The 26727-nt window shown below is 42.3% G+C and overlaps 1 protein-coding gene across 12 annotated transcripts in view; it reads left to right on the top strand.

Moving 5' to 3' along the window:
• Positions 1-25793, top strand: part of CXXC5 (CXXC finger protein 5) — an 88065-nt gene extending 62272 nt beyond the window's left edge. For 6 of the 12 annotated variants that reach the window (XM_061587095.1, XM_061587115.1, XM_061587084.1 and 3 more), the window contains 2 exons: positions 1570-2539; positions 22230-23178. In XM_061587095.1, coding sequence (XP_061443079.1) covers positions 1760-2539; positions 22230-22274 — 825 coding nt within the window. In that variant the 5' untranslated portion in view covers positions 1570-1759 and the 3' untranslated portion in view covers positions 22275-23178. Of the gene's footprint in view, positions 1-1569; positions 2540-4341; positions 4395-7496; positions 7584-22229; positions 23179-25617 lie in introns of those variants that run through there. The other 6 variants (XR_009758181.1, XM_061587139.1, XM_061587146.1 and 3 more) reach the window with 6 other exon arrangements.
• Positions 25794-26727: the final 934 nt, after the last annotated feature.

The raw sequence follows: 26727 nt of genomic DNA, 5'->3' as shown, positions 1-26727 counted from the left end.
TCAATAACCATTCTGCCTTTGGACACCAGTTCTCCAAGTGGCTAGAGAGATAACTGAATTTCAGGAGAGTTTCTGCATGACTTGACATTTTAACTCCATAAAATAGACTTAAAATGGGTGTATTTATCAGAAACAAATCTGAGCATCTAGGAGTGGGAACCCTTGCATTAGTATGGTAACATTCACTGGGTCAGAAGGCATGTCACATGCAGCTCTTGCCCAATGTGTTCCTTCTTACAATCCAGCCCATGAAAAGCTCTCTGATTTTCAGAGACCGGCTACTATTGAATAATTGTTGCTGCACACGTGTATGATTGGCTTAATTGCACATCTGGTTCCCCATTCAAAGTACAGACAGGATCTAATACTACTGTTGTCGAACCTACTTTGGGGGTATTTATTTTGCCCATTTTGCTTTTTGCTTCAATAATGGAAACTCCCAAATATTTGTGGCACCCCATCTAGAACCAGAACAATCTACAATATGACCCTTTGAACTATGCATCAAGTTTGTACGTGTTAGTGCTAGAGTGCTATATTACTGTCTTTTGTGTTACACTTCTGCTTGTTTTGCCTACCTAAATGGAATGTATTCCCCCGCCCATTGGTCAAGCCATTGGTCCATCTAGCTCAGTGTTGTCTACGTGAGGGGTGGCTAACTTTTGCCCCCCCAGGATATTGCTGGACTACAACTCCCATCATTATTGGCCACACTGGCTACGGCTTATGGGAGTTGGAGCCCAAGAACATCTGGAGGGCCACCGATTAGCCATCCTTGGACTACATCAACTAGTAGGAGCTCTCAGAGTTTTTGACAGGAGTCTTTCCTAGCCCTATCTGGAGATTCTGGGATTAAGCCCATTTCATGCAAAATGTGTGTTCTTTGACGGAGCTACACCCTTTCACTTTGTGTATCAGATGTAGAGGTAATTTGTCACTTAAATAATAAATGAACAATAATAAATAGTTTAATTCAAGAATGGCCTTAGATATTTTTGCACCAGCCCCCCCCCCCCAATTAGAAATGATATTTTTAATGATATGGAGGTAGAGGCAGGAAAATGTGCCTCTGGAACTAGCTACCTGAAATGGCTGCTTGATATTGCTTCATGATCAGACCAACTCTAGTAAGCTCAATAATATTTTGTTGTCATACCGACACGTACAAATCTTGACAAAATATATGGGAAGAGATCCTTAAGCAACCTGCAGAGGACTGGGGAAGAAGTACCATTCCATCCGAGAAGTATTCAGGTCAAATGGCTTGAGTCAGGGCTTCATTTCTCATGTATTTTTTATATTTAGAAGTTGCATGTGGTTGTATTAACATGCCAGTGTGTTAAGGAGTGACTAACCATGTGGTAAACCATCCACTGAAGCCCTGCAAGGTCTGGATCACCCAAAACAAGTCCAGTCAAAACCTCTTTGTTGTGAGACAACAGGAGTTGTGGGGACAGAGCTGTCTTTACCGTAAAGGGAGGGGGAGGCAGTCTGAGTGAAAATCAACACTGAGTCCATTTGCTTGAGCAGATACTAACTCTTCACTAATTCCTTCTTCCCTTTTTTAAGACATCGGCTTTCAGAGACATCAGTTATATATGAAACCTGCAGGACATGTTGTAATGGCCTTGAAATTGCACTGAAGACGGACCTTGCTCCTTCCACTATTTGTGATTAGTGCTGCTATTATTGTGGTGGTTGGTTTTTCACAGCAAGTGGGCTTGTTGCTTTATCTGGTCTCCTCTTGGTTAAAAAAAAGATGTCCGAACCTGGTTCTCATCAAGACGCTGGCATCAAGCCAGGCCTATTGGGAAAAAGCAATAGCCCAGATGACTCTCAGCCTTCAGTCAATTCAGAAAGAAGGAACAAAAGTGGGATAATAAGTGAACCTTTGAACAAAAGTCTTAAGAAGTCTCGACCACTCTCCCACTACTCCACTTTTGGTAGCACCAGCTTGTTAAGTGAACATTCTGAAAAAGGTGCCCCTGTAGCCAACGGCAATGAAGCAACTATGGATAAAAGCAATTCTACCTCAAAGCACAAAAACATCTCTGACATGCTGAGTAAATCAGATATTTCTTCAGAAGGACAGAACATCTTGCAACAGTTTGCTCAGTCTACAGAGCTGCTCAAAAGAGTAGTCCAGGAGCACATTCCCCTGCCTAGTGACCACGGGACGGGCATCTCAGACATGGAAGCTGTCTCGGCTGCAGAGACAATGAACAGCCCGTCTGATTTCCCTTACCTGGGGGCTTTTCCTATCAACCCTGGCCTTTTCATTATGACCCCTGCTGGCGTATTTCTGGCAGAGAGCGCACTCCATATGGCTGGCTTAGCAGAGTACCCAATGCAGAACGAATTGGCATCTGCCATCAATTCAGGGAAAAAGAAACGGAAACGATGTGGCATGTGTCCTCCTTGCAGAAGACGGATAAATTGCGAGCAGTGCAGCAGTTGTAGGAACCGTAAAACTGGGCATCAGATTTGCAAATTCCGAAAATGTGAGGAACTTAAAAAGAAGCCTTCTGCTGCACTGGAGGTAATTGGGTTTGGTCAGGCAGCTTAATAGTTCCCCCTCAGCTGCTCTGTGTGGAACTACAATGCCAGTTCATGTGGACTGGATGTGGAAATGTCAGGGGTTTGAATCTGTTAGCAGTTCTTACCTTTTATGTTCCACTTGGCCTCAGTCTTGTCACACATACACATACAGGCCATTGTTATTAGTGATTTGGAGAGAAACTGTCTCAGATTGGCCTTCCTGTGATGCTATGATTAGCTCTCTAGGTCCTTCTGTAGACTCCTTACAAACAGATGATGAGGTGGTCGACCTGTTTCTGCACTCCACTATCTCAGATTGCATCTGAGATCTTACATGAGTGGATGCTCCCCCGTGGGAAAATATAATCCCTGACAAAGAAAACTAGCATGTCAGTGTAAGGATTGTTTTAGAACCTTTCCCCCTGACATGCTATTTTATATGTAATAATTATAATAACACTGTACATAATCCCAACCTAAGTCGGGGATGGGGAACTTTTTGGCCCCAGGCCAACTTTGACACGTGGATGGGACAACCCATGTGTCAGTCATACAATGTCATAATGTCACATGATTAACAGGCAGGCTGTCCTGCCCACCTGTCAAAATCCCTTGCATGGCTATTACGAAAGTGATGGGGAGGGAAGAAAGCAAGGTGCATTGTGCAAGCAAAGGCAGTGGACAGGACTTCTCCTGTGCTCTGGGATGCTCATAAAAGACACCTCTCTTTCTCCTTGCCTCGGCTACATGTTCCAGAAGGGAACAGACACACAGAGCCAAGCTGAGCAGGATTCAGCCCCTTGTTCACCAGCTGACAAGCAGGAGGCTAAATCCTGCTTTGGCTGCAAGTGTCTCTTTGCACAGCCAAGGCAGAATTGAACTCCACCCTTCTGTCCATCAGCAGACATCACAAATGATGTCAACTGATGGACAGGTGGGCGTGATTTGTGGAAAATGGCCTTGTGGGCCACATTGGACCCCCTAGAGGGGGTCAAGATTGGCTCACACGCCAGAGGTTCCCCATCCTAGCCTAACTAAACAGAAGCTCTGAGTCTTGTACATTGAAAGGGTTCTTGGTAAAAACATTGAAGTAACATACGAGTAACATGCCATGGAAGACTTCAAACAAAAGAACAGGACTTGAGTAATCAGTTGTATCTGAAATGCAAGCAGTGCAAGGTAAGGACATAAATGCTGCTAGCAAACAAACTTATCTCAGGAATGTTTAGTGTCTAAGATGCAGTATAGATTTTGCTTTGCTAATCTGTCAGTTTCCCAGATGTGGGAAGGTTTGGGGCTGTTCTTCACTTCTCACGCTAGAACAGGGTGGGGGAACTACTTTGAGGGAGCAAGCCAGATTCCAAAGTGGTCTGTTCTCCACAGGCCACTTTGATGAGGTGTGATGTCACATGTGGTTCTGATCTTTGCTGAAAATGGTGTGGCTTACATTCAGTGCCAAATATAAGTAGTGCCAAACGTAAGCATACCAGAAAAGGAGCAATCAGGAGCGCTCCTGATTATGGCTTTATCTGTCCTGCGCTTGATGCCTTATGATGTTAGGTGAATGACAGGTGGGCATAGCCTTGTGAAAAAAGCTTTACAGGCCAAACTGAGAGGTCTAATTCGGCCCACAGGACGTTTCCCCCCCCCACTAGAACTTCCTGTATAAAGAGAGGGTTGGAGGACTCCTGTTGAAAGCAGTTCATCCACTTTCCTTTGCAAGTGCTCAAAATCTGACTGAAAAATGTGTCCCATGTCTCATAGATAAAATTGTTTGTTTCCATGTGTTATTTATTTTTGCAGGGAAGAATGAAAATATTTGCAACATCTCCCAAATAAAAGAAGGACAATGTAAGGTAGTAAAGCAGTAGTCTTTGGGCAGAACTACATGTTACACACAAATGTATGCAACAAACCATGATCCGCACTGCTTCTATGGGAAAAAAAACCAGGTGCAGTTTGGGAGCTTGGTTCTGGTGATTCAGAATAGGGAAATGGTGAGAGGAGGTGCTTAAACCTTCCCACACTTTCAGCTTTCCCCTTGAAATTCTCTCCTCCTCCACCATGGCTGCTTCTCCATTGCCATGAGCAGAGCTTGGAAGTAATTACTTACAAAAAATGAGTTACTTGTAATTTATTACTTTTTTGAGGACCGAGTGGGTAATTCCTTTACATTTTGATTGTAATAGAACAAAGCGTAATTTTCTTACTTTTGAGGAGTAATTGTAATCTTTCCAGCATTACATTTGGGCATTACGCGGGGGGGGGAGCAGGGGAAATCTTCTGCTCTTCCGATTCATGGATGAAAATCATGTGCCTCAAACTAGGCTTCTATGCAGAGTCACTCTTCTCTCGTGCTCTGTGGTTGTGTAATGAGGGAGGAGGTGGAGAGCGAGACGGGGTGCAGTGGAGAAAATAATTGTTAAAAAAAATGGACGGTGGTGGTGAAGAATGGAGTGGAGGGAGAAAGCAGCCGGAGGGCAAGAACATGGATAAAGGAGGAGGAGGCAGCTGCAGAATGAAGATAAAGAACAATGGAGGTGAGAGACAACTATGTGTGTGTGTTAATACTGTGTTTGCACTTGGCACTCCAAGCAGCCTCTGCCACCCTCCCTGGCTACTTTGCGCATCTGTAGTGTTTTAACTTTGCACCCCAGGGGAAAATGTTTGCTTGGGTGGATGTGCCTTAGTTGGTGGCAGGGTGAGAGAGGTGACACTTGCTGGCTGAATGTATGTGTTTTGAGCTTGAGCTTGGCTTGACTTGCAAAGATCTGAGTAGTGGCCTCTGCCTCCCTCCCTGCCTCCCTTACCAGCAGAGAGACCCCCACTGCTGTCTTATGGATAAAAAGAATTATTCTTCTACCTGTGTGTGTGTGTGTGTTTATTTTGAATGTTTTTTTAGGCTACTTAGGTGTTCAGCAGCCAAGGCCAGCACCTTGTAGGCACTCTATTTTTTAAAAAAGTAACTGTAATTGTAGTGATTGCTTTTGAGTAACAGTAAAGTAATCAATTCCTTTCAGAACAATTGTAATTGTAATGGTGATTTAATCCTTTTGGGGCCGTGCAACAGTAATTGTAATTTATTCCTTTTCAAAAGTAATCTTCCAAGCTCTGGCCATGAGGTTCCTGCTGCCTGTTTGCAAGGATAAACACACATTTGGAACCCTGTAGGAGGAAAAAGCAGCGGCAGGGAGGAACTGCAGGATGAAAGTAACATGCAGGGGAAGTGTTAAGCATTTCTCTGTTCTAAATTGGCCACTCCCACAACTGCTTTCTAATAGAAGCTGCAGTCATAATCGCTTACATGTAACATGTAGTTCTGCCATTCTCTTGCATATAAACAATTTAGTCTTGATTAAGATTTGCCGTGCAGATGTGATGGATTAATTTTATTAAATTCCTTTGCTGTTCCCAAGTTGCAAAGTTGTCAGGTCACAAAGGAGGAACCTATAGCTTTAAAAAATCTGTTTTATGGCTGTTGCAGAGCTGATCTCTCCCCACCACTGCCAAGAGGTGATCAAAAGGAAAGGAGGCCCAGTGAGGAGGCAACGAGCTCAGCTTGACTGAGCCCCATATGTGTGCAAGCACAAACAGCAAATATGCACCGCTGACATTTGTGCCAAAGCTAGCTAGCTGTGTTGAATGGGGCAAAGCAAAGTCTTGTGCCTCCTTTGTCAATTGACCTCCCCCCTCAATCAATACCTGGTGATGAAGGGGGAAAGAGAAGACATGTAGCATGCATGTCTGTAACAACTGTCTGAGGCTGGCCTTTTAATAGGCACAGGTCCCTTCTTCTCCAGGTTGTGATCCTTTCTCCAGGTTGGGAATGATTGCTCTGTTGGTCAGGCAGCTGGCTAATTTTTGAAGATCTGCAGTTCCTGAAAAAACGGCCACTTCCATTCCATTTAATCTGTACTTTGTTGTCAGGCAGTGGGGCAATGAAGTGTTGTCTGGTTATGCTTCTTAAGACTATTTCTCTAAAGTTAGTGAAGGTTATAGGCATCACACTCTCACTGAAGACAGCAATACGTGGCACAGGAGACATGGTAACTTACTCTCTATTAGCCACATTCAAAGTTTTTCAATTAGCATCAGACTGGAATGCATACTTAAGGAGGGGGAAGGGATCGGTCTGGGTGGTGGTGATATGGGGGACTGGTATCTTTCAAAAACTGCTGTATTGCTAAATTATATTCTTGTTCTAATTTGCTGAGTCAGTGATCTGGAAAAGGGGAGAGGGAAAAGTCCACCTGTCCTAAAGAGACCTGAAGTGGGAACACTGATTTCACAGGGCATATTAGGCTGAAGTATTTCCTTCATTCTCTTGGCATTATGGGAGTTGGTGGGAGTTAACTGGGAAATTGGAATAACTGAAACTGCTTTCAACTTATGATGAGCTCTGGTCCATTTGGAACAAATCTGTTCTAATTTTGGGAGTTAGGGCTAGAATCTCCCAAGGAGTGGCAGACCTATTCTGAGCTAAGAATTAATTGCTATTGGTTGCTAAGTTTAGATGAAGTAAATAAAAATAATTTAACGAGAAATCTGTTAGGTCTTACAGTATCTCTGACACTGCCATCCTATGCACACTTATCTGGGAGCAAGCCCCAATGAACACAGTGGAACTGACTTCTGAGAGAGCATGCATAGGAGCAGACTCCATAAGTAGATGGCAACCACTTTTTATAAATATAAAATGGATACTGTGAGGAGGAATAAAATGTTTGACTTTTGTTTTAAGTTATTTTTGCCAGAATTTTTTTTGGGGGGGGGCGGAGTCTAGCAATAAAATAAGTTCAGTTGAGGTGATGGAACAAGTTGCCTAGGCAAGTTACAGAGTTGGACACTGGAACTGATGCCATGTGGACAGATGGCAATGAAGATTACATTTAAGGATTTCCTGCAACAATAGTATTGTATTCTCTCGAAGGAATTGTTCATTGTCTTTGTACCTTTAGGGTCACTCGTCACATGAACAAGGGGATGGAGTGACTCCCCTATGAGGAAAGGCTGCTGCATTTGGGGCGTTTTAGGTTACAGAAAAGGCGAGTAACAGATGACATAATAGAAGTGTATCAAAGTATGCATGGCATGGAGAAAGTGGATAGAGAGAGGTTTTTCCTCCCTCTCAGTCTCATAGCAATATTTATTTATTTATTTATTTCATTAAACTTATAGACCGCCCCATAGCCGAAGCTCTCTGGGCGGTTCACAAGAACAAGAACAACATTAGAAATACATAAACATATACAATATAAAACACAATTTAAAGTACAAAATACTAAGAATTAAAACACTTCCAATATATACAACATGTTAAAATAATTAAAATGCCTGGGCGAAGAGGAAAGTTTTAACCTGGCGCTGAAAAGATAGTAACGTTGGCGCCAGGCGTATCTCCTCTGGGAGGGTGTTCCACAACTCATGGACATCCATGAAGGTGAATGCTGGAAGATTCTGGACAAACAAAATAAAGTGCTTCTTCACACAGCACAGACTATGGAATTCCCTCCCACAAGAGGCAGTGACAGCCACCAACTTGGATGGCTTTAAAAGAGGATTAGACAAATTCACGGAGGATATCGTCGCTACTAGCCATATGCTTTATCTGCATGGTCAGAGACGGTATGCTTCTGTATACCCATTGCTGGAAACGGCAGGAGGGGGAAATGCTTTTGCGCTCCGTTCTTGCTTGTGGGTGTCCCACAGGCATCTGGTTGGCCAACGTGAGTATGCTGGACTAGACGGCCATTTGGCTTGATCCAGCAGGCTCTTCTGTTCTTATTTGTTTATTAATCTTGCCCTTCCCTCGAGGAACTAAGGCTGCTGCAGTTGGTGGTTTTATCCTCACAGCAGCCCTGCCGTGCAGTGTTCGTTAAATGATATAAACCGACCTATGGACAGTTGCACCCAGATCTCACTGGCCGAAATCTGCCATTGCAATACACTGGCTTGTATATTTCTGAAGTTAGTTTTCCATACGCACATGTTAAAATATTTGTAAAGATGTGGCTAGAAAATGGCTGAAACGGTGAGTCTAAAATTAGACACTACAGCAGATGCAGGGCAATCCTGTTTCTCCTCTCCCCTGAAATGTTTTTTGGTACAAAGTGTGATGTAAGGGTATCCCACGGTGAGTTCACTCTGCTTCACCGGCTGTCACTTGTGGAGGAAGGAAAACTGGCAACATGATAAACATTACATCGCACATCTTGTATCACTAAAATTTTCCAGGGAGGAGAAGGGAAGAATGAGATGTGAGGATGCTATTTATTTTCAGCCAAGGGCCTGAGCGCGATGCGCAACAGTTTGACCATTGTTACTGGTGGAGGCAAGTGGACTTGAGTTTCCGCTTTCTGCTGGAAGTTACAATGCAAAAGAGTATGTGTGCATTTCCCCACAGGGTGATACATGGATGCATGTAGAGGGAGAAATGCACAAGTTCCCCTTTTCACACTTTGCGGCTTAGAGCAGAAAGTCCAGTTGTGCTTCTGGTTCACTTTGTTAAGTTATAATGGTGAAGGAGGAGGCCATCTGCTTCCTGTGTGGAGGAAATCTTTCTTTCAAAGATTTGGGTCCTTTTGTATTTTTACAGCCATGTTTTGTTGGAATACTCAAAAGCAGTAAATTGGGGGCAATCCTATGGTCTCGCTATGCTGACAGCTACTATGTCAAGGTAATATAGTTTATTTATCTGTTCCATTCATATCCTGCCCTTCCTCCCAAAAGGGGCCAGGGCAGCAGACACATCAATGATAATTTTTTTAAGCATTCTAAAAACAGTTTAAAACATTCTCTCAACCAGTGATTTCAAGGTTGCGAGCAACAGTTATTATAGTTGCAATCCTACATAAACCCAGCAGCAAAGAAGGAAGTGCATCAGTTGAGATAGAAGCAAGAGGTCATGAAGACCTCTGCACAACGTTCCTAGAAACTCTGCTATCACAATGTGGCTTACCAACAATGACCCCACAGTATCTATGCACAGAAGGCACCAACCAACCGGCAGCAATGGTGGCCATTCCAGCATATACAAACCCTTCCCACCCACCAGGCACAAGCATACTCCCAGGAAGAGAGAGCAGTGTGCCTGTCCCCGCACATCAGCAGAGGCCTCCCATGGCCCAGTGGTCAGGAGCCATGCGTACTGAACCCAGAGCCTTCCTGGGAGAAAGTTGAGTGTTGCGGAGGAGACCAAGCTGCACATTTGTATTGGTGTCTGTGAGGGGAACAAGCTTTCTGCAAGAGAGGGAAGGGAGCCATGTGGACAATGAAGAATGAAAGTTACAGAAGTAAGCATCATGTCAGCTGGCAGCGCCGTGGGAAATAATGCCATGGGGAGGGAGAGGTATAGGTTTAAGAACCACTCCAGGCAGATGCAAATAGGGCTTCCCAAAGCAAAGACCTCATTTTGTGGATCTTGATGTCATTCAGGTAGAAAGGGGAGAGGCAGTGGGGCAACTAAACAGCTATGCCAAGTAGCCTGGTGCTACAGGGGTCCTCTGTGGCGCCATGGCTTAATACAGGCATACCGTACCTGAGGCTCAGGCGTTTAATCTCTGGCCTCATAGGGAAAGAGGTTGGGGAAGAGACATGCATACGTACACACTGAAAGCACAGTGAAGTAGCAAAGCAGAGTGACCAGCACATAAACCAACAGCCTCATTCAGGTAACAGTCAGACCTTTCCATGCCCCAGGATGCCTTAGATCACCCTTTCTTAACCTTTGGGTCCCCAGATGTTGCTGGACTACCGTTCTCATAATTTCTGACCATTGGCCATGCTCGCTGGGGTTGATGGGAGTTGTAGTCCAGCAATATCTGGAGATCCAAGGGATGGGAAAGGCTGCCTCTGTCCCCTTAATCCCATTCCATGGTGTTAACATGCACCCATATACCATGTCGCCCATTTCCAGGATCTACTAATTATTTCCCCAGGACACCTTGTTACACACACACCGACTTCTGTTTCTTGCATCCCAACTGTTAGGTTAATAAATAAATGATTTAAATGAGGTGTCCTCCTTCACAGTTTAAATCATTGCTTTGAAATCACTTTGTTTTAAATCTGTCCGTCTCAAGTGGAAAGTCCAAACTGTTCCACTTCCTTCTAATTAATGTGGGGTACAGTCTTAGAGGATTGCACAGACCTGTCTGAACACTTCTAGCCCCCTAAAGACCTGCTTGTTCTGACTCTCAGCTAATTACAGCTGCTGAAAATTGCTTTCTCCCTCACAAGCAAGCCAACAGTTGTAGTTTGGAGTCCTGCTGATATCTGAGGAGCCTGGCCTAGAGTCCTTGGGAAAGATGCTGGAGATTGGGGAGTGAGGGAGAGGAAGTGTGGTACAGAGAAAGGCATTGAGGGGCTGTAGGAAGGCATCTTCTCAGGAGGAAACCCACAATCTGGTGGTACCCAACACCCCATGAGTGAGTATGTGGATATTATCACGAGGAGGGACAAGTGAACTGACCAGATACTGGCTCCTGCTCAAGGTCAGTATAAATATCTGGAAAGGTAGCCAGAGACAAAGCAGAGCATCTGAGTCTTAATAGTGTGTAGAAGAGGGAAATTCATTATTTTTATTATTTATTTATTAGATTTATATCCCGCTGTTCCTCCCAGTAGGAGCCCAGGGCGGCATTTGATACAGCTTTTTATTCATTTGATACCGCTTTTCATGCATGGGTGAGATAGCTTCTAACTCTTCAAAGTTACTTCCCTACATAAGTAGAGGAGCTCCACCATTGTTGCATGGGGGTATCCTGCTCGCAGATGTGGCTGGAAGAAGTAGAAACTCCCTTTTGATAAAGCTGGCTGATGGCTGATGACTTGGAGAGGTGTGTGTATGTCTCCCAACTTCCAAACCAAATAATGTTGTGTTTCTCTCAACATCCGAACTTTGGCCCAGGGTTATCAATGTGGTGCCTGTGGTTGCAATGGTGCCCTTGAGGGCTTCTGGTCCCTCTGAACCCCTCCCCTCCCAGTCACTGCCCCCTTCAGCATGAGCTGGTGAGGTTGGTTACTTTTACCCTCCTTGAAAGTTTACACTGTAGAGTTGGAAGGGGAAGTTGGAAGAGTGACACATTCTCCCATTTCCTCTTTCAGCTCTGCTTTTCAAGGCTCAGATCTGAACTGAGTAGCTGAAGCAAAGTGGAGTAATAGGGTGGGATGGAAAGGAGAGTGATCTGTGAGACTGGGGGCAGAAAAGAAAGGAGAAAGTGAAGCTACAGACATGAGAAGACAGAAGCGAGTGCCAGAGAGAGCGAGAGAGATGTATATTTGAGAAACAGACATGTTGGATCCAGTAAAATGGATCATCCTAAAACTGCATTTTTCCACCCCAGCCACTATTGGCTCTGAATTTCTTTGTCCTTGTTTTTCATCTATATTCCTGTCCATAATCTCTACTGCACCAGCTCTAGCACTCTCTGATGCTTTACAGTTTCTTGCTCCATGCCCCATTCTGTAGTCTACCTGTTTTCCTTTATGGCTTTCTATCCCCATCACTCAGATCTCTGAACATGGTGCTAACTTTGCGTCAGGCAAATGTAAGCCTTTCTGTTCTATAGAGGCTGTTCAGCAGTTTAGCAATCTTGAGGCAGTTTTTAGGAGGTCATTCATATGTTTGAACTCCTGGTGCACACAAGGCATATATGCCTGTTTGCTCTGTTTTGCACTGCAGTGGTTTGATTGCAAATTCTAGAAAATGGGCAACCTTTGGGCCTGGTTGCCGTACTTGCCTGACAAATGGGTCTAGAAGGCCTAAAGCTTGCTAAAAACAGTCAGCTGTTTTGTCTTGCAAGGCAGAAGCGCTTTGTATTTATTCCCCTTTTCAGACCTCCGTCTGCTTTTCTGTTCCTCCTCATCTGTTTCTCTGTCCCTTCAGCATAAAGGTTCTCACTGGAAATGGACCTTGTCTACAATTTTGTCTACAATTTTGAGATGAAACAGATTTGAGAAAAGATTAGAAATTCAAACTCAAATGCAGTTAAACATATCCTGCAAATGGCTGTCTGAAGCCAAAATCCCCTTATGGGAAAAAAAGTTAATTTTTAGAAATGTTATTTTCTGTGAATTCTTAGCCTCTGTAAACATTGCATTTTGCCCCATGAATCCTGGATCACTAGCAAATAACCTTTGTTTTAGCCAGGCTAATTTAACTGAAGTTCTTTTAACACTAGATTGCTGGGCAGAAAATTATTTAAAATGCTTTGCAGTGGGTGTTACAACCCTTTTCTCCTAATATTACATGGTTCTGTGAACAAACATAATGTTGCATGGGGTTCTTGGTGTTACTCCATTCATATCAAGGGGAGGACACGTTTTAAAAAAAGAAATTTTAGCATTTTAAGACATAATAGCATTGTGTCCAGATGCCTCTCAGCGTTAATCATATCATCTGTGCAGGATTATGTAAAGTGCACTCAGTGAAAGATTTCAACACTGTTTACTTAACATGGGTGACAAACACAGATTCTGATGTCTCACCAGCAGCTTTCAGTTGATGTCACCTTCTCAGCAGGCTTCATGGGTCCCACACAGTTCTTGTTTTAGGGGCATCACAATTCTTTCCCTACTCTGGAGCTGTTGAAGTTCCCACTGCTGAATAATTTGCTCTGGAATAATCTTAAGTGATGTTAGTGGAAACTATTCTGGAGTAAAGGCTTTGAAGACTCCGGTTCATTTGTTTCATTTCAAAATGATGAAGAGGAACACAGTTAGACAATTCTCTTCAAATATACACAATGCAAACAAAGAGGAAGAAAGTGTTTTAAACCCAGCATCTGGGGTAGTGAATGTTCATGGGTTTTCTGCTTCCCTGGACTCCTTTGAGTGGAAGGGTGGGATATAAATTAAATAAAATTATGTGATCACTCTCACTCTCTGACTCCTGCTTCCCAGTCCCCAAAACACAAGCCCTGCCATGCCAGGTCAGATTAAGGTCCATGTAATCCAGCATTCTGTTCTGAACATTAGCCAGGCCAATGCCTTTGGGAATCTCACAAGCAGGGCTTCAAGGTACTCTGAGCATCTGCTACTCAGAGTATACTTCATCTGTCCATAGAGGTTTTCATACAGGTCTACTCAGGGCTATTAGCTATCGTCCAAGCAAACATTCCGTTATAAAGCCATCTGAGGGATACTGGATGTTTCATGTGGACAACAGTTGGTGTGGTTAGCACAATACAAACAGATTAGAAATGCACAGCGCTATGACTTAAATTTTGCATTTGCATCTATATTCATGCTGAAGGAACCTAGTGGGTGCCCCACCTTTGGGATTCCCCCCCCCCATCCAGGTGACTTGGGCTCGTGTTTCTTTGGTGATGTTCCAGTTTCCACAGCACTCTAGCCAAGTTTCTTTTTTATGTATTAAAGTGCAAGGGTTGTTTGTGGGCGGCAGGAAGGAAATCAACATTGCTGTGCCAGTAGAACTGGGAAAGGGTGTCTGGCCAATTTTGCTCTGAAGTTAGATGCTGTAATCTTGATCAGGCACAGGGAAAGGAGAGGGAGTCACCTGCATTGTGTCTGGAACAGTGAGAGGACAGAAAACAATGGCAGAGTACCTGCTCCACATAATTTTAAATATCCTTTCTGGAATGACCTTCTCAAATATCCAGTATCCTTATGTCTCATGAACTCACCAACTCTAGAACAAGCCTGTGAAGGTTAAAAGTGATTATTCCCTAGTACAATTACAAAAAAAAAATTCATTGATAGGTCAGGCTAACTCCAGCAGGCACAGGAAACCTGGCTCATTGTCAAAAGAGCAGTGTTCCAACTGCAAACTAAACCAAGAGCTTCCCACAGTAAGAATCCCCTCCTAAAGAACAACTTATCATAGCTGTTCTTAGTGAGACATAAACATCCATTTCTGTCCTTCAGATTCATCAGCAAGTAGACAAATGCAGGAGTCAACAGCTTGGAGATTTGGGTAGCAACTGTTGGATAAAATGCTGTTTATTCATAATCAGAATAATTAACAGATGTTACTTGAGTTGCACTGATGAGAGACTTCTTTAATAAGTGCAACCAAAAGGTGGGCTTTTGGACAATCGGACAATCTGTTGAAATTCAATAAAAATCAGCCATGTTCATGCAGTACAGTAGGGCCACGCTTTTCGGTGTTTCGCTAATATGGTGCCAGCAGCGCGATCAGCTAGAGGGGGAGCTGGAGGCCGGGCCTGGCAACCAAGAGGTCTTCTGTATCTTTAAATGTTGTGCAGGGGGAAGGGAGTATTCCACCTTGTGGTTTTTCTCATTACAGTGTTGCAAGAACACCTGCACTTGGCTGACTTTCTCTTCTCCTAAAGATACAGGATCAGTCTCAGGCCAGGAACCTGGCAACCCTACTCCTATCCCCTCTCTTGCCCCTTCCCTCCCCCTTCCTTTGCCCCTCCCCATCCCCTTCCAATCCCTTCCTTCCCCCTTGTCCCCCTCCCCTTCCTCCTCCCCATGGTCAGTTTTACCTACCTTAAGCATGATTGCACGGGAGTAAATACCATTGAACTCTATAAGCATGCAAATGATCAAACCTGCCCTCCACTCCCCCTTCCTTTACTCCCTCCAGTCTGCTCCTTCCTCTTCCCCCTTTTCCCTCATGGTGAGTTTTACCTACCCTAACCATGACTGCATAGCAGTAAATCCCATTGAACTCAATAAGCATGCAAATTATCAGACCTGCCTTTTCCCTCCTTCCCCTCTCCTCCCTTCCTCCTCCCCTCCCTTCTTCCTCCTCCCCTGTGCACTCCAGCCTTCCCTCCCTCCCCCCCGGTCAGTTTTACCTACCCTAACCATGACTGCATAGGAGTAAATCTCACTGAACTCAATAAACATGCAAATGATCAAACCTGTCCTCCTCCCCTCCCCCTCCTGCCTGCTCCCCTCCCCCTTCTCCCCTCTGCCCTTCCTCCCCTCCCTCTCCCCTCCCTATCCCCCATGGTCAGTTTCACCTGTCCTAAGCATGATTGCAGGGGAGTAAATCCCACTAACTCAATAAGCATGTATATGATCAATCCATTCTCAGCAAACTTGTACGGGCTCCCATTTCCTACCTCCCGGATTAAAAAGCAGAGAAATTCACTAATACGCAAAAACCCTTGCAGTTTAAGAATGTACCTATAGCCAACAGATATTTCTATCAAACTTTAAAAAGCAGGGAAATTGGGCAGCTATAGTGAATCAAAGTCAGGATCGTTCACACCATGGTATTCCCAATTTCTATGTATGGATGTGAAAGTTGGACAGTGAAAAAAGCAGATAAGAGAAAAATCAACTCATTTGAAATGTGGTGTTGGAGGAAAGCTTTGCACATACCAAGGACTGCAAAAAAGACAAATAATTGGTTGTTAGAACAAATTAAACCAGAACTATCATTAGAAGCTAAAATTATGAAACTGAGATTATCATACTTTGGACACATCATGAGAAGACCTGATTCACTAGAAAAGACAATAATGCTGGGAAAAACAGAAGGGAGTAGAAAAAGAGGAAGGCCAAACAAGAGATGGATTGATTCCATAAAGGAAGCCACAGACCTGAACTTACAAGATCTGAACAGGGTGGTTCATGACAGATGCTCTTGGAGGTCACTGATTCATAGGGTTGCCATAAGTCGTAATCGACTTGAAGGCACATAACAACAACGACATAGTCAATGCACCAGGGGAGCAGGAGACCTGACCTCTCTGAGATATTGTGCTGCTCTACAAATTTGTCAAAATGCAAACACAATTTGGGTTGGTCTTTCACAGTCCGATCCACTTGCTGTGTAGCTTGGAAGAATTTGGTAACATGTGCCTCTGAGCATATGGTGAGTGGTGGCAACACCTGCAATCAGCCCAAAGAACAGAAACAAGACATGTGCTGTGCTGATCTTGTTTTAGCAGGGAGAAAGCAACAATATTAAGATACAGTTGATAGAGTTCAGATATTCACTTTAAATATGTTTGATTTACTTTGCAATTTTAGTGAAGTTTCTTATAAGAAATTATTTTCTTACGTTTCTATTTCTGTGAATATGTGAAGTACAGCAACAGTTTGCAAAATTTACACTAAAAAACCTCCAAAAATAATTGTGGAATAATGGCACTGACTATTCTGCAGAATAGTCTCGAGTGGACATCAGGAGTGTCTCAGTTTGCACAAGATAAAACAGTGAGAGGTGAAATATATTCTAGCAAAATTCTAGGTGTGATCTATGTTTTTAATTGACCGTGCCCACCTTGCCTTAAATGAAGGGGTTTCAAGATAGCAGGTTGAAAACGTGCATCCTCTTTTTTTTCAACAGCTAGAGTCATTGCTGAAATAGCAACATATTGTAATAGTCTGATTTTACATCAAACTGCAGTTTCAGATTTAACTGTTAATGCACCCAAAATAGAAACAGAACATTGCCTCCAATTTGAAACACAAAAGGCTGTCTTCACCATCATATGACATTGGCCCATAAAACGGCTTTGAAATTTATAAAAATTAATTGTGACACAGATTTCTAGGATGAATAATGAGGGAAATAAAATTTTCTAGATTAGATTCTCTGTAGAAACATTAGTAACACAGGAAAGAAGCAAAGTAAGAAGAACACCAACAAACATACAAAAATATAATTCTCCATCTTTAGAGATGGCAGGTGTTGCCAACATTCACTATATGCTCAGAGGCACATGTTACCAAATTCTTCCAAGCTACACAGGAAGTGGATTGGACTGTAAGAGACCAGCCCAAATTGTGTTTGCATTTTGACAAATTTGTAGGGCAATCCAATATCTCAGAGAGGAGGTCAGGTCTCCTGCTCCCCTGGTGCATTCACTATAGCTGCCCAATTTCCCTGCTTTTTAAAGTTTGGTAGAAATATCTGTGGGCTATAGGTACGTTCTTAAACCACAAGGTCTTTTGCCTATCAGTGAATTTGATTAAATGGATTAGTGGCTGGTTCCCTGTTGCTTTGGCAGTGTTTCAGGATAAACATAGACATATGTGTGGTACAAGTCTTTTCAATGACACATTGCTACATTTTCAGCATTTGTTTTCAGGGCAGCAGAAGTTTGTTCAGACTATTTCCACCACACCTACACTGCCTATCTGCACTCTTTTTATTTATGAAATGAGACATAAAGACAGTGTCCGCTGCTCCAAGTGGCAATTCTGGCACACTGCGCTAACTGCAGGCCCAAGTGGCATGGTGTACTGTTTCAAGGGCATTCATAAAACACACACTAAAAGTGTTACTAAAACCGGTGATGCTTACAGTCGAAACAGGGTAGTGCTTAAATGTTGACCTTAGACGTCTTCTTAGTAATAGCTGTCTTACATTGACTAAACTACATTTTAATTATAAACTTTAAATAATATATACAGGTGCCTTGCAAAAATAATCAGACCCCCCCTGACAAATGCTCTTGAGCCACTCCAGTGTTGCTTTGGCCTTGTGCTTGGGATCATTGTCCTGCTGAAAAGGGAATTTCCTCCCCAGCTTCACTTTTTTAGTGGAGTGAAGCAGGTTCTCTTGCAGTATTTCCCTGTATTTTGCTCCATCCATGCTTCCTTCGATTTTAATCAGTCCCTGCTGATGAGAAGCATCCCCACAGCATAATGCTGCCACCACCATACTTCACTGTAGGGATGGTGTGTCTTGAGGCATGAGCAGTGTTAGGTTTGTGCCACACATAGCACTTTGAGTGTTGGCCTGAAAGCTCTATCTTGGTCTCATCTGACCACAAAACTTTTTCCCACATTGCAGCTGGGGCACTCTCATGCTTTCTGGGAAACTCCAGACGTGCTTTCAGATGGTACTTTTTGAATAACAGCTTCTTTCTTGCCACCCTCCCATACAGGGCAATGTTATACAGTGCACCATTACTCCTTTCCCAGCCACTGAACTCAGTATCTCCTTCAAAGCGATTCTTGGCCTCTCTGTGGCTTCTCTCAAAAGTCTCCTTCTTGTTCGAGCGCTGAGTTTTGAGGGATGGCCTTTTCTTAGCAGTGCCTGGGTAGTGTGATGCAGCTTCCACTTCCTGATTATTGTTCCAACTGTGCTCACAGGGATATCCAAACACTTGGCTATTATTTTGTACTCTTTTCCTAATCTATACATTTGTATTACATTATCTCTCACTCAGAGCTTTGAAAAGTTACTTTTTTGAACTACAACTCCCATCAGCCCCAGCCAGCATGGCCACTGGATTGGGATGATGGGAGTTGTAGTTCAAACAAAGTAACTTTTCAAAGCTCTGCTCTCACTTCTGTAGAACGCTCTTTGGTCTTCATTTTCCTTCAGGTTCACAGCTTGATCCTTCAACAGTGGGGGGTTTATCCTGACAATGTGACAGCAACGTTAATGGCTCACAAGTGGAGGCCAATGTTGTGTCCTCGTCAGGGCAATTTTTTTCATCTGTGTAAACTGGGAGCTTCCACAGCACAGGGGTTGAATACTTGTGCAAGCAATATGTTTCTTGCAAACATTTCCCAACATAAAACCAATGTCACCTTACAATAATTAATTCTGAGTTTCGGTGTTTGAAAATAAAATACAATGTACCATTTAAAATATAATGTACCATTTGTAATTCAGTAATATGAGAGAGCAGGTCAGGGGTCTGATGACTTTTGCAAGGCACTGTATCAGTTTTAGATGCAGTTTTCAAGTTGTCTTTTATTCATTCCTCTGACTTAATTATTTCAAGAGGTATTAATTTTTATACAGATGGCAATCATAGAAAGGGAAGGGAAAATTTTGGAATCTAGTTGGTATGTGATATGGCATATTTTCTTGAACATTTTAATATAATAAAATATTTTATTGCAATTTGCTCAAGGTTAAGCCATATTCTGAGCTATATTGCCTTGTCTATAAGCCCCTTTTAGTCAGAGAACACTGAAGGACAACCCAATCTTCCCTAGAGCAGTGATGAGAGGACCTGAATGACTGGTGGGGTTTTAATATGTTGTAAGCCACTTGGAGACCTTTGCATAACAAGCGACTGAGTCTAATAAATAACAACATCTGAAACAACAAGATGAAGCTCTAGACAAGGACTACAGGCGGGCCCCGCTTATACGGCGGGTTCTGTTCCGGACCCCCGCCGTAAAGCGGAAATCACTGTAAAGTGGAACCCCATTGGATATAATGGGGCGCGTCGTGCGAAAATGCCGCCAAAATGCTGCAAAAGGGCAAAATCGGCTTAAAAAAAGTAAAATCAAAGCTACCACATTAGCGGATTGCCGGGAAGCGGGGCCCTACTGTACTACATCCTTCCTTTTGTCATCAGCCATGGATGAATCAGAGCTTGGAAAAGTTACTTTTTTGAACTACAGCTCCCATCATCCCAATCCAGTGACCATGCTGGCTGGGGCTGATGGGAGTTGTAGTTCAAAAAAGTAACTTTTCCAAGCTCTGCGATGAATAATAATAATAATAATAATAATAAACTTTATTTCTACCCCGCCCTTTTTCCAATAGGACTCAGAGCGGCTTACAACTAAAAAGAACACCATTAAAACATAGAGTATATTATTAAAAAAGAATTAAACTATGAGAAAAATTAAAACCATAAAATATAGGTTAAAAACAGCTGACAATTTAAAATAATAAAATCATATAATGTAATCACCAAACCTATGACACTTAATCCTAGTCGTTCTCTATCCCAAATGCCCATTGAAATAAAACAGTCTTTACTTGTCGCCGGAAAGACGGCAAGGAGGGAGCTGATCACACCTCACTCGGAAGGGAGTTCCATAGCCTAGGGGCGGCCACCGAAAAGGCCCTATGAAGTAGTGCTATGTTTAAAAAGTCAAGAATGAGTCCCTTTAAAATTCTGGGATACACACAGCTTTCATAGGCGCTCAGGCTTGTAAAGAAAGATTGCACGGCTGGACAGGTTGGTGGCAATTTCATGGGCCCTTCCTACCTCCTTTGTGCCTGCAAAACAAGCCAATAACCAATAAAGAGCTAAACTGTTATGTATGTCAACCTTGCATTGTGAAGGAATGTTTTCCCCCTCATAATGCCATTCCTAACATCAAAGTTTTAGTCTAGTTCTAGCCTCAATACGTTTAAACTCAGAGTCATAAAATGGACACATCAAAATAAAAACCTACAAATGCTTGGAAGATTAAAAAAAAAAGTCTCAGCACCAGCAAAACTTACCTCAGTAAAAGAAAGCCTTATGGTGCTCCTGGAAGATACTCACTCTCCAACCTTAGTCCGTCCTTTACGGAGAAGGAATTATACAATTGTGGAACAGCCATAGATATAATGCTACTTTCCCCCTCTCTTTGTTTTATGAGATGCATCCTGAGCAACCAATGAAAATGAACCCCAGCAACAACAACAAAGTAGATGCCCTGAGGTTTCAGTAATTAAATGAATAAAAGTTTTTCATTCTAGCTTACTCCATTCTCCTATAAGCTTTATCGAGTAATTTTTAATTCTTTCTTTGCTTATTCAGCCTTGTTTGATTATGGTAGCAGGGAAAGTTGCATATTACAGCATGGTGACATCAGTTTTAAAAGATCGATAGCCCTGTCTTCCCACTCTCCTTTCCAGATTGTAAAGTCACAACTTCTTACTGCCCCACCTCTAACCCCCATCCAGCAATGCTACTTGGGGAGAGAAAGGTAGGCATCTCAGAAGCTCTCCATTGCAGGGCTGGAAATATGTGTGCATGCGACTGACACAGTGATCATGCCACCGTAATAAACTAATGCTGTGTAAATATCTCATTAGCATATAATTGCCTCTCACGAATCCCTTCATCATCATGATAGTGTTTGTTGTGCTCCTGAAATGCTCAGGATGGAATCCTAATGTATTCTTAATGGATTAAGCATGACCTGAGTCCAGTACCTTGAATTTTTCCTAGAAGACTGCAGATACTGGAGCACTGAGTGTAATGGTTTTGGGAACTCATCCTTTTCAGGAGAGTCTGCTGTGTTCTGCAGTAGCCTCACCCTCACTCTTTAAGGGCAGATACCCAAGTCTGATCTTGCATTCCAACAACTCTTGATCTGGCCAAACCAAATTCATTTAAACAGGAAGCCATCCCAGTGCAAAATATGAACAAAATATATAGCAGAATTTAGCAAACAAACTTCAGAGATGAAGAATTAGTAGATGAGGAAAGTTCTGCATGAGAACTTTCAGAGAGAAAGTTCTTTTAATAGCTTCAGCTATGTTTTCTAAGGTACTGAGATCAGCCAAAGAGTGAGGACTTATTTCTGTGTTCATATGAAAATATTTCAAACCACTTCCTTATGCCGCCGCCGCCACCACCATTACCATTTAAAAGTATGGAAATAGCACTTTGGGGACTTGTTGAAATGTATGTGGCCAGAAAATTCAGCCAAAGGCCTGAAAGTTTTCACAAGAGGCTGTCTGGTACCATGAGGCATTGCTGATAGAGAAGGTGTCAATAAAGTTTCAAAGAGGTCTTTGGCAGGAGCAGAAAGTTGGAAAAACAAATTTGGGAAGGGAGAACACTGTAGATGGAACTGCAGATATGTTAGATATGTTAGGATGTCAGATCAAACTTTGGAAGATGGGACATTGCAGTTGAAAGATGGGGCATCCTGTGTGGTGTAATGTTCTGGACATTCCTCGTAAGAGGCAAGCTACTGAACTCTGCCCAGGGCTTCTTGTTCTCCTCCCTGCTCATGTGTCCCTGTTCTGTTCTCTTCTGTCTCTACAGAAAGTGATGCTTCCTACAGGCGCTGCATTCCGATGGTTTCAGTAGGAACAAGAATCCCAAAGCTCTGTCATCCAGTGCAATGTCACTGCTTGCTTGTGTTGTCTCAGGCAAGATGTTTTTTTGGCGGAAATGAATGGATGCGCCTTTGTCTCCTTTAGAACCAAAAATATTTTCTCACAGAGTTCATTCCTGTTTTTATATTTTTTTCTCATTTGTTTAACATCTTCAAGTACTACTAAAAAACAAACATTAACTGCTTTTCAAATAATTTTTAAAAAAGAATCCATAAAGTACCAAGACGTAATGGAATATGGACAATCAATTTATTTCCCTGTGTTTTGATGTTGATGTTGTTTATGTGTGGAAGATGCAGTTCTTGTGTAGAGAATGTAAATTTACAGTAACCTTTTAAATCTAGTTACTAATAAGCACTACTGTAATTAGCACAGCTGTTTATTCATTCATATTTTTGTTTGATTAATTTCCATCATTAAAGAAAAATAGTGTGGCTAGTTTCTAGAATGGCTCAACTTCATGTTTATAAATGAGAATATGTTTAAAATAAAGTAGTTTCCCTTTCCCTAACCATACACATAAGATTAAGGTTTAATCAGCAAGATGTTTGGTATGAAAAGTGAAAGTGTACTGCAAAACTGGCAAGTTCTTAAAGCAAAGCAAAATAATAATTAAGTTTAGATCAAGAAGAACTGCACACTAGAATAAACCTGGAATTAACTGCAGCAATTCTCTTTTAGAAACCATTTGAACAATGTTACTGGAATTCAGATATAAGGCTATTGCAGAACCTGTGCTGAACACATATACGAGTCTTTTTCTTCTGTTCAAAGCCCTTGTTTCCTGCTTTCTCACCATCACTAACTGAAAGGCTGTTTGTAATGTTCTAGCGATTCAGGCTGTTTTGTGAATAAAAATGAAAGCATGTTTTGTGTCATGGTTTACATCTCCATTCTGTCCATTTTGGTTGCATTTGGGTTTGTTGTTTTGTTTTTGATTTGGGGTGGAGGATACCAAACCAAAAATGACCTCTTTTAGATATGTTGAAGGTTTTCCCCACAATATTTTCCAATGTTTGCCATTAAGAAAGGGTTCAACACTGTTCAAGGCTGCAATCCTAACCCTACTTACTTGGGAGTTAGCTCCATTGAATTAAATAGGACTTGCTTTTGAGTAGACATGGTTAGGATTGCACTGCTAGGATGATCTCTAAGTCATACTCATAGTAGCCCCACTGATTTTACTGGGTCTATTCTGAATATCACAGACATTAGATGTCCTCCTTAGTTTTTTGTTTGTTCATTTTTTAAAGTAAAAATTATTAATGTTTTTATTAGTGAAATGGAACTATGAGACATTTCCTTTTGTAAGCTGCATTTTGTTGTTGGCTAGCGGAACATGGATGGTGCAAATATATGGTGTATGGAATCTGAGTTACGTACGGTTTCCTTTTAGGCCCAAACAAAAAGCAAACTAGACAGTTGATAAGTAGAATATTTGCTCTAACTGGAAAGGCCATCAATTTTCGAATAACTGGAAATCAACATAGCATTCATGTTGGCAAATTTATAGGAATATTAACTATTCTAGTTCACAGGATCCGTTGTGCCATAACTAAATGAGCTGCAGGTGGCTCTAGAGCAGTAGTGTAGTGGCAAATTCAGAAGTGCAGGATCTTGCTATGTTAATCAAAGTCATGCTCCCTCCCCGCTTTTTTGGCTGTGGGACTGAGAATGAGAACCTTGTTAATGCCTAGGAAGCAATAAGCCCGAAAGAGGAGAGTGTGCCTGACTCCCCACCTTTCACTCTGATTGGCTCCAATCAGCAGGAAAGGGCAAGGAAGCATGTTAGAGGACACTTCTCAGTGGCTAATACACTCCTGTTTGATGCTAATTGGCTTGTAGGATGCTGGAGACACAGGGACCCTGCTACCCAAAAAGTAAAGGGTCTAAGGCCCCCTGAGACCCTGCATGACTACACCCCTGCTCTGGAACAGGTAAACACCCTCCAGGAGTGTTAACTGCAATTCCCAAATGTAAGAATTTTAATGTATCAAAACAGTAAAAACAAACTTTAAATACTTATTCCAAAGGCACATATATCACCAGTTGATGAGACAAATACTTTTTTTAAAAAAAAATGTTCCTTTGGTGTTTTGGCCAGATGCATTTTGACAACTTGTTTTCCTCAGTAGCCAAGTGCATAAAATCCAGGCTTTTGAATAAAAAATCCTTTGAAACTGGAAGCAATATATATCTCAGACTGATGTTGGATGCCACAAATCACATTTACAGTCCAATCCCAGTGAATAATGAATAAATCTTACAAAGAACCCTGGATTTTATGCACTTGGCCACTGAGAAAGACAGGTTGCCAAAACTCACCTGGCCAAAACACCAAAAGAGCATTTTTTTTAAAAAAAATAAGCATTTGTCTCCTCAACTGGTGATACAAGTGTCTTTGGAATAAGTATTTAAAGTTTGCTTTTATTGTTTGACACATCAAAATTCTTACATTTATGTGTTATTTATCCCTAACTCTTTTTTTCTGAACATTTGCATTTTGTCAAGGACAAGTAACTTTTTTCTGTTTGTGGACTACAATTCCCATCACTCCCAGCCACCATGGCCAATGGTCAAGGATGATGGAAGTTGCAGCTCAACAACATCTGGAGGGGACCCTGTTGGCTAGCCGTGCTCCAGAGGGTTGTGTCCCTCCATAGATGGAAGGCTCTTTGATCGATTGGAGGCTTTTGTGGACATAAAGGGGGAGGAGGTGATTTTTACTTATTCCCCCTTTCTCCCACAGCTCCCTATGCCACTTGCCACAATGTTCCAGAGTGTCCCCCACCTCTCTGGAGAAGATTGGAATGTGTGCATGCGGGCGTCTGCAGAAGGAAGGGGAAATCAGCAAAAATGCCCTCCCCCTCCTTTCCACTCAGAGAAGCTTCCACTAGAACAAAGGGGTGGGTGGGGTTTTTTTCAGCAAAGAGATGTGCCTGGATAGATCCCAGAGGGAATGTGATATTGGGTTGATTGGTGCTGTCAGTTACTGCGCTGGAAATGAGGGGTAGGATTAGGAAATTAACTTTCTCTCATAGTTGCTGTCACTAAGTTCCTTGACATCTTGGGGTTATTTCGTTCTGCCAAGGTTGTTATCAGACCCCTTTTGTAATAAGGTTATTTCCATTTCAGTAAATAAAATACAGATACCCTCGGCTAATCATTCTTGAAAAGAATTCTGATCAACGCTGTTATGACATATTAGTTCCATTTTAGTTCAAATGTAGTGTGGTATTCAAAGCTAGTTCTACTCGGAGCAGGCCCACTGAAGTTAACAGAAATGTCTAACTTAGGTTTATTAATTTTTATAGGTCTACCCTGCATAGGACTTCGTTGAATACCTTTCTTGCTTTCTGGAAGTGATCATTGTACTGGACACAATGTTTTGCATATGGCAAGATACTCTCCATTAACGTAAAACAGACAACTGTATTAACACTTTTTTGTCAATAAAAACATTAGGTGAATGCTTAAGAGATGGAATATTTTCTTTTTAAAGTGAATACATTAAGGAAGTAAATGATCAATAAAGGCAAAACTTGTGCTGACATTGTCATTTAGCTGCTACCAATGTGTTATCATGCATTCACACAATTCAAGGCACTCCAACTATGGATGGGTTTGGAAGCTAAGGATGGAAGAAAGCAAATGCTATGTCCCAGGACCACCAAGAATGCTCCCTGCTCTTGAGCTCTTACAGTGCCACTCCTGTTTTCCTCCAGCTCTATGTTATAAGAAGAGATTGTAATTTCCTACTGACAACGCAAACTAAGGAAATAAAAAGAAAGCCAAGTCTCAGGTGAGCATGGACTAGGCTCTGCCCAAACCCACTTGCCACAAAGCCCCGTTTGAGTAAACAGGGATGTAAGTGCCCTACCATCCTGTGGAGGTACAAAAAAACAAACCCAAAAGTAAAATGTGGACCTATAGCTGTGAAGATAGGCTGGAAGGTGTGGGGGCAACCTGTGGCAAAGTTTTAGAAGCCAGAGGTACTTCCTGGGGACTACAGGTGGGGTTTCAGTGCCCTACAGAGTGTGTTGCCCTAACCACGACTAGCATAAGACAGTTTGAATATTCAACAAATGTATAGAGCTTCCACAATTCTCATATTCTTGACACAGAGTGCCTTAGTGCAGAAATTTGCATTCTGTGGTAGAAAAAATAATTTCACACAGAGCTGACTAGTATCACTGGCTTTAAAGGAATATTTCCTCTTCTAGAGCTCTTGCAGCTTCATAAAAAAGGAGCATTATTTCAGATCACAGAATAAACATCCTAGAACTCCACAAAAGAGAGATGATCTGTAATAGGGGAAAACACCACACAACTTTCAAACAAAATGGGCAAGTACACATCTCTGTGATCCTAGAACCACAGCTGCTCCTTTGAGTAGGCAAGACAGCTCTAGGGCTCCTGAAGAA

The sequence above is a fragment of the Rhineura floridana genome, chromosome 1, assembly GCF_030035675.1.
Source record: "Rhineura floridana isolate rRhiFlo1 chromosome 1, rRhiFlo1.hap2, whole genome shotgun sequence".
NCBI lineage: Eukaryota > Metazoa > Chordata > Lepidosauria > Squamata > Rhineuridae > Rhineura > Rhineura floridana.
This window is presented reverse-complemented; position numbering and strand designations above follow the sequence as displayed.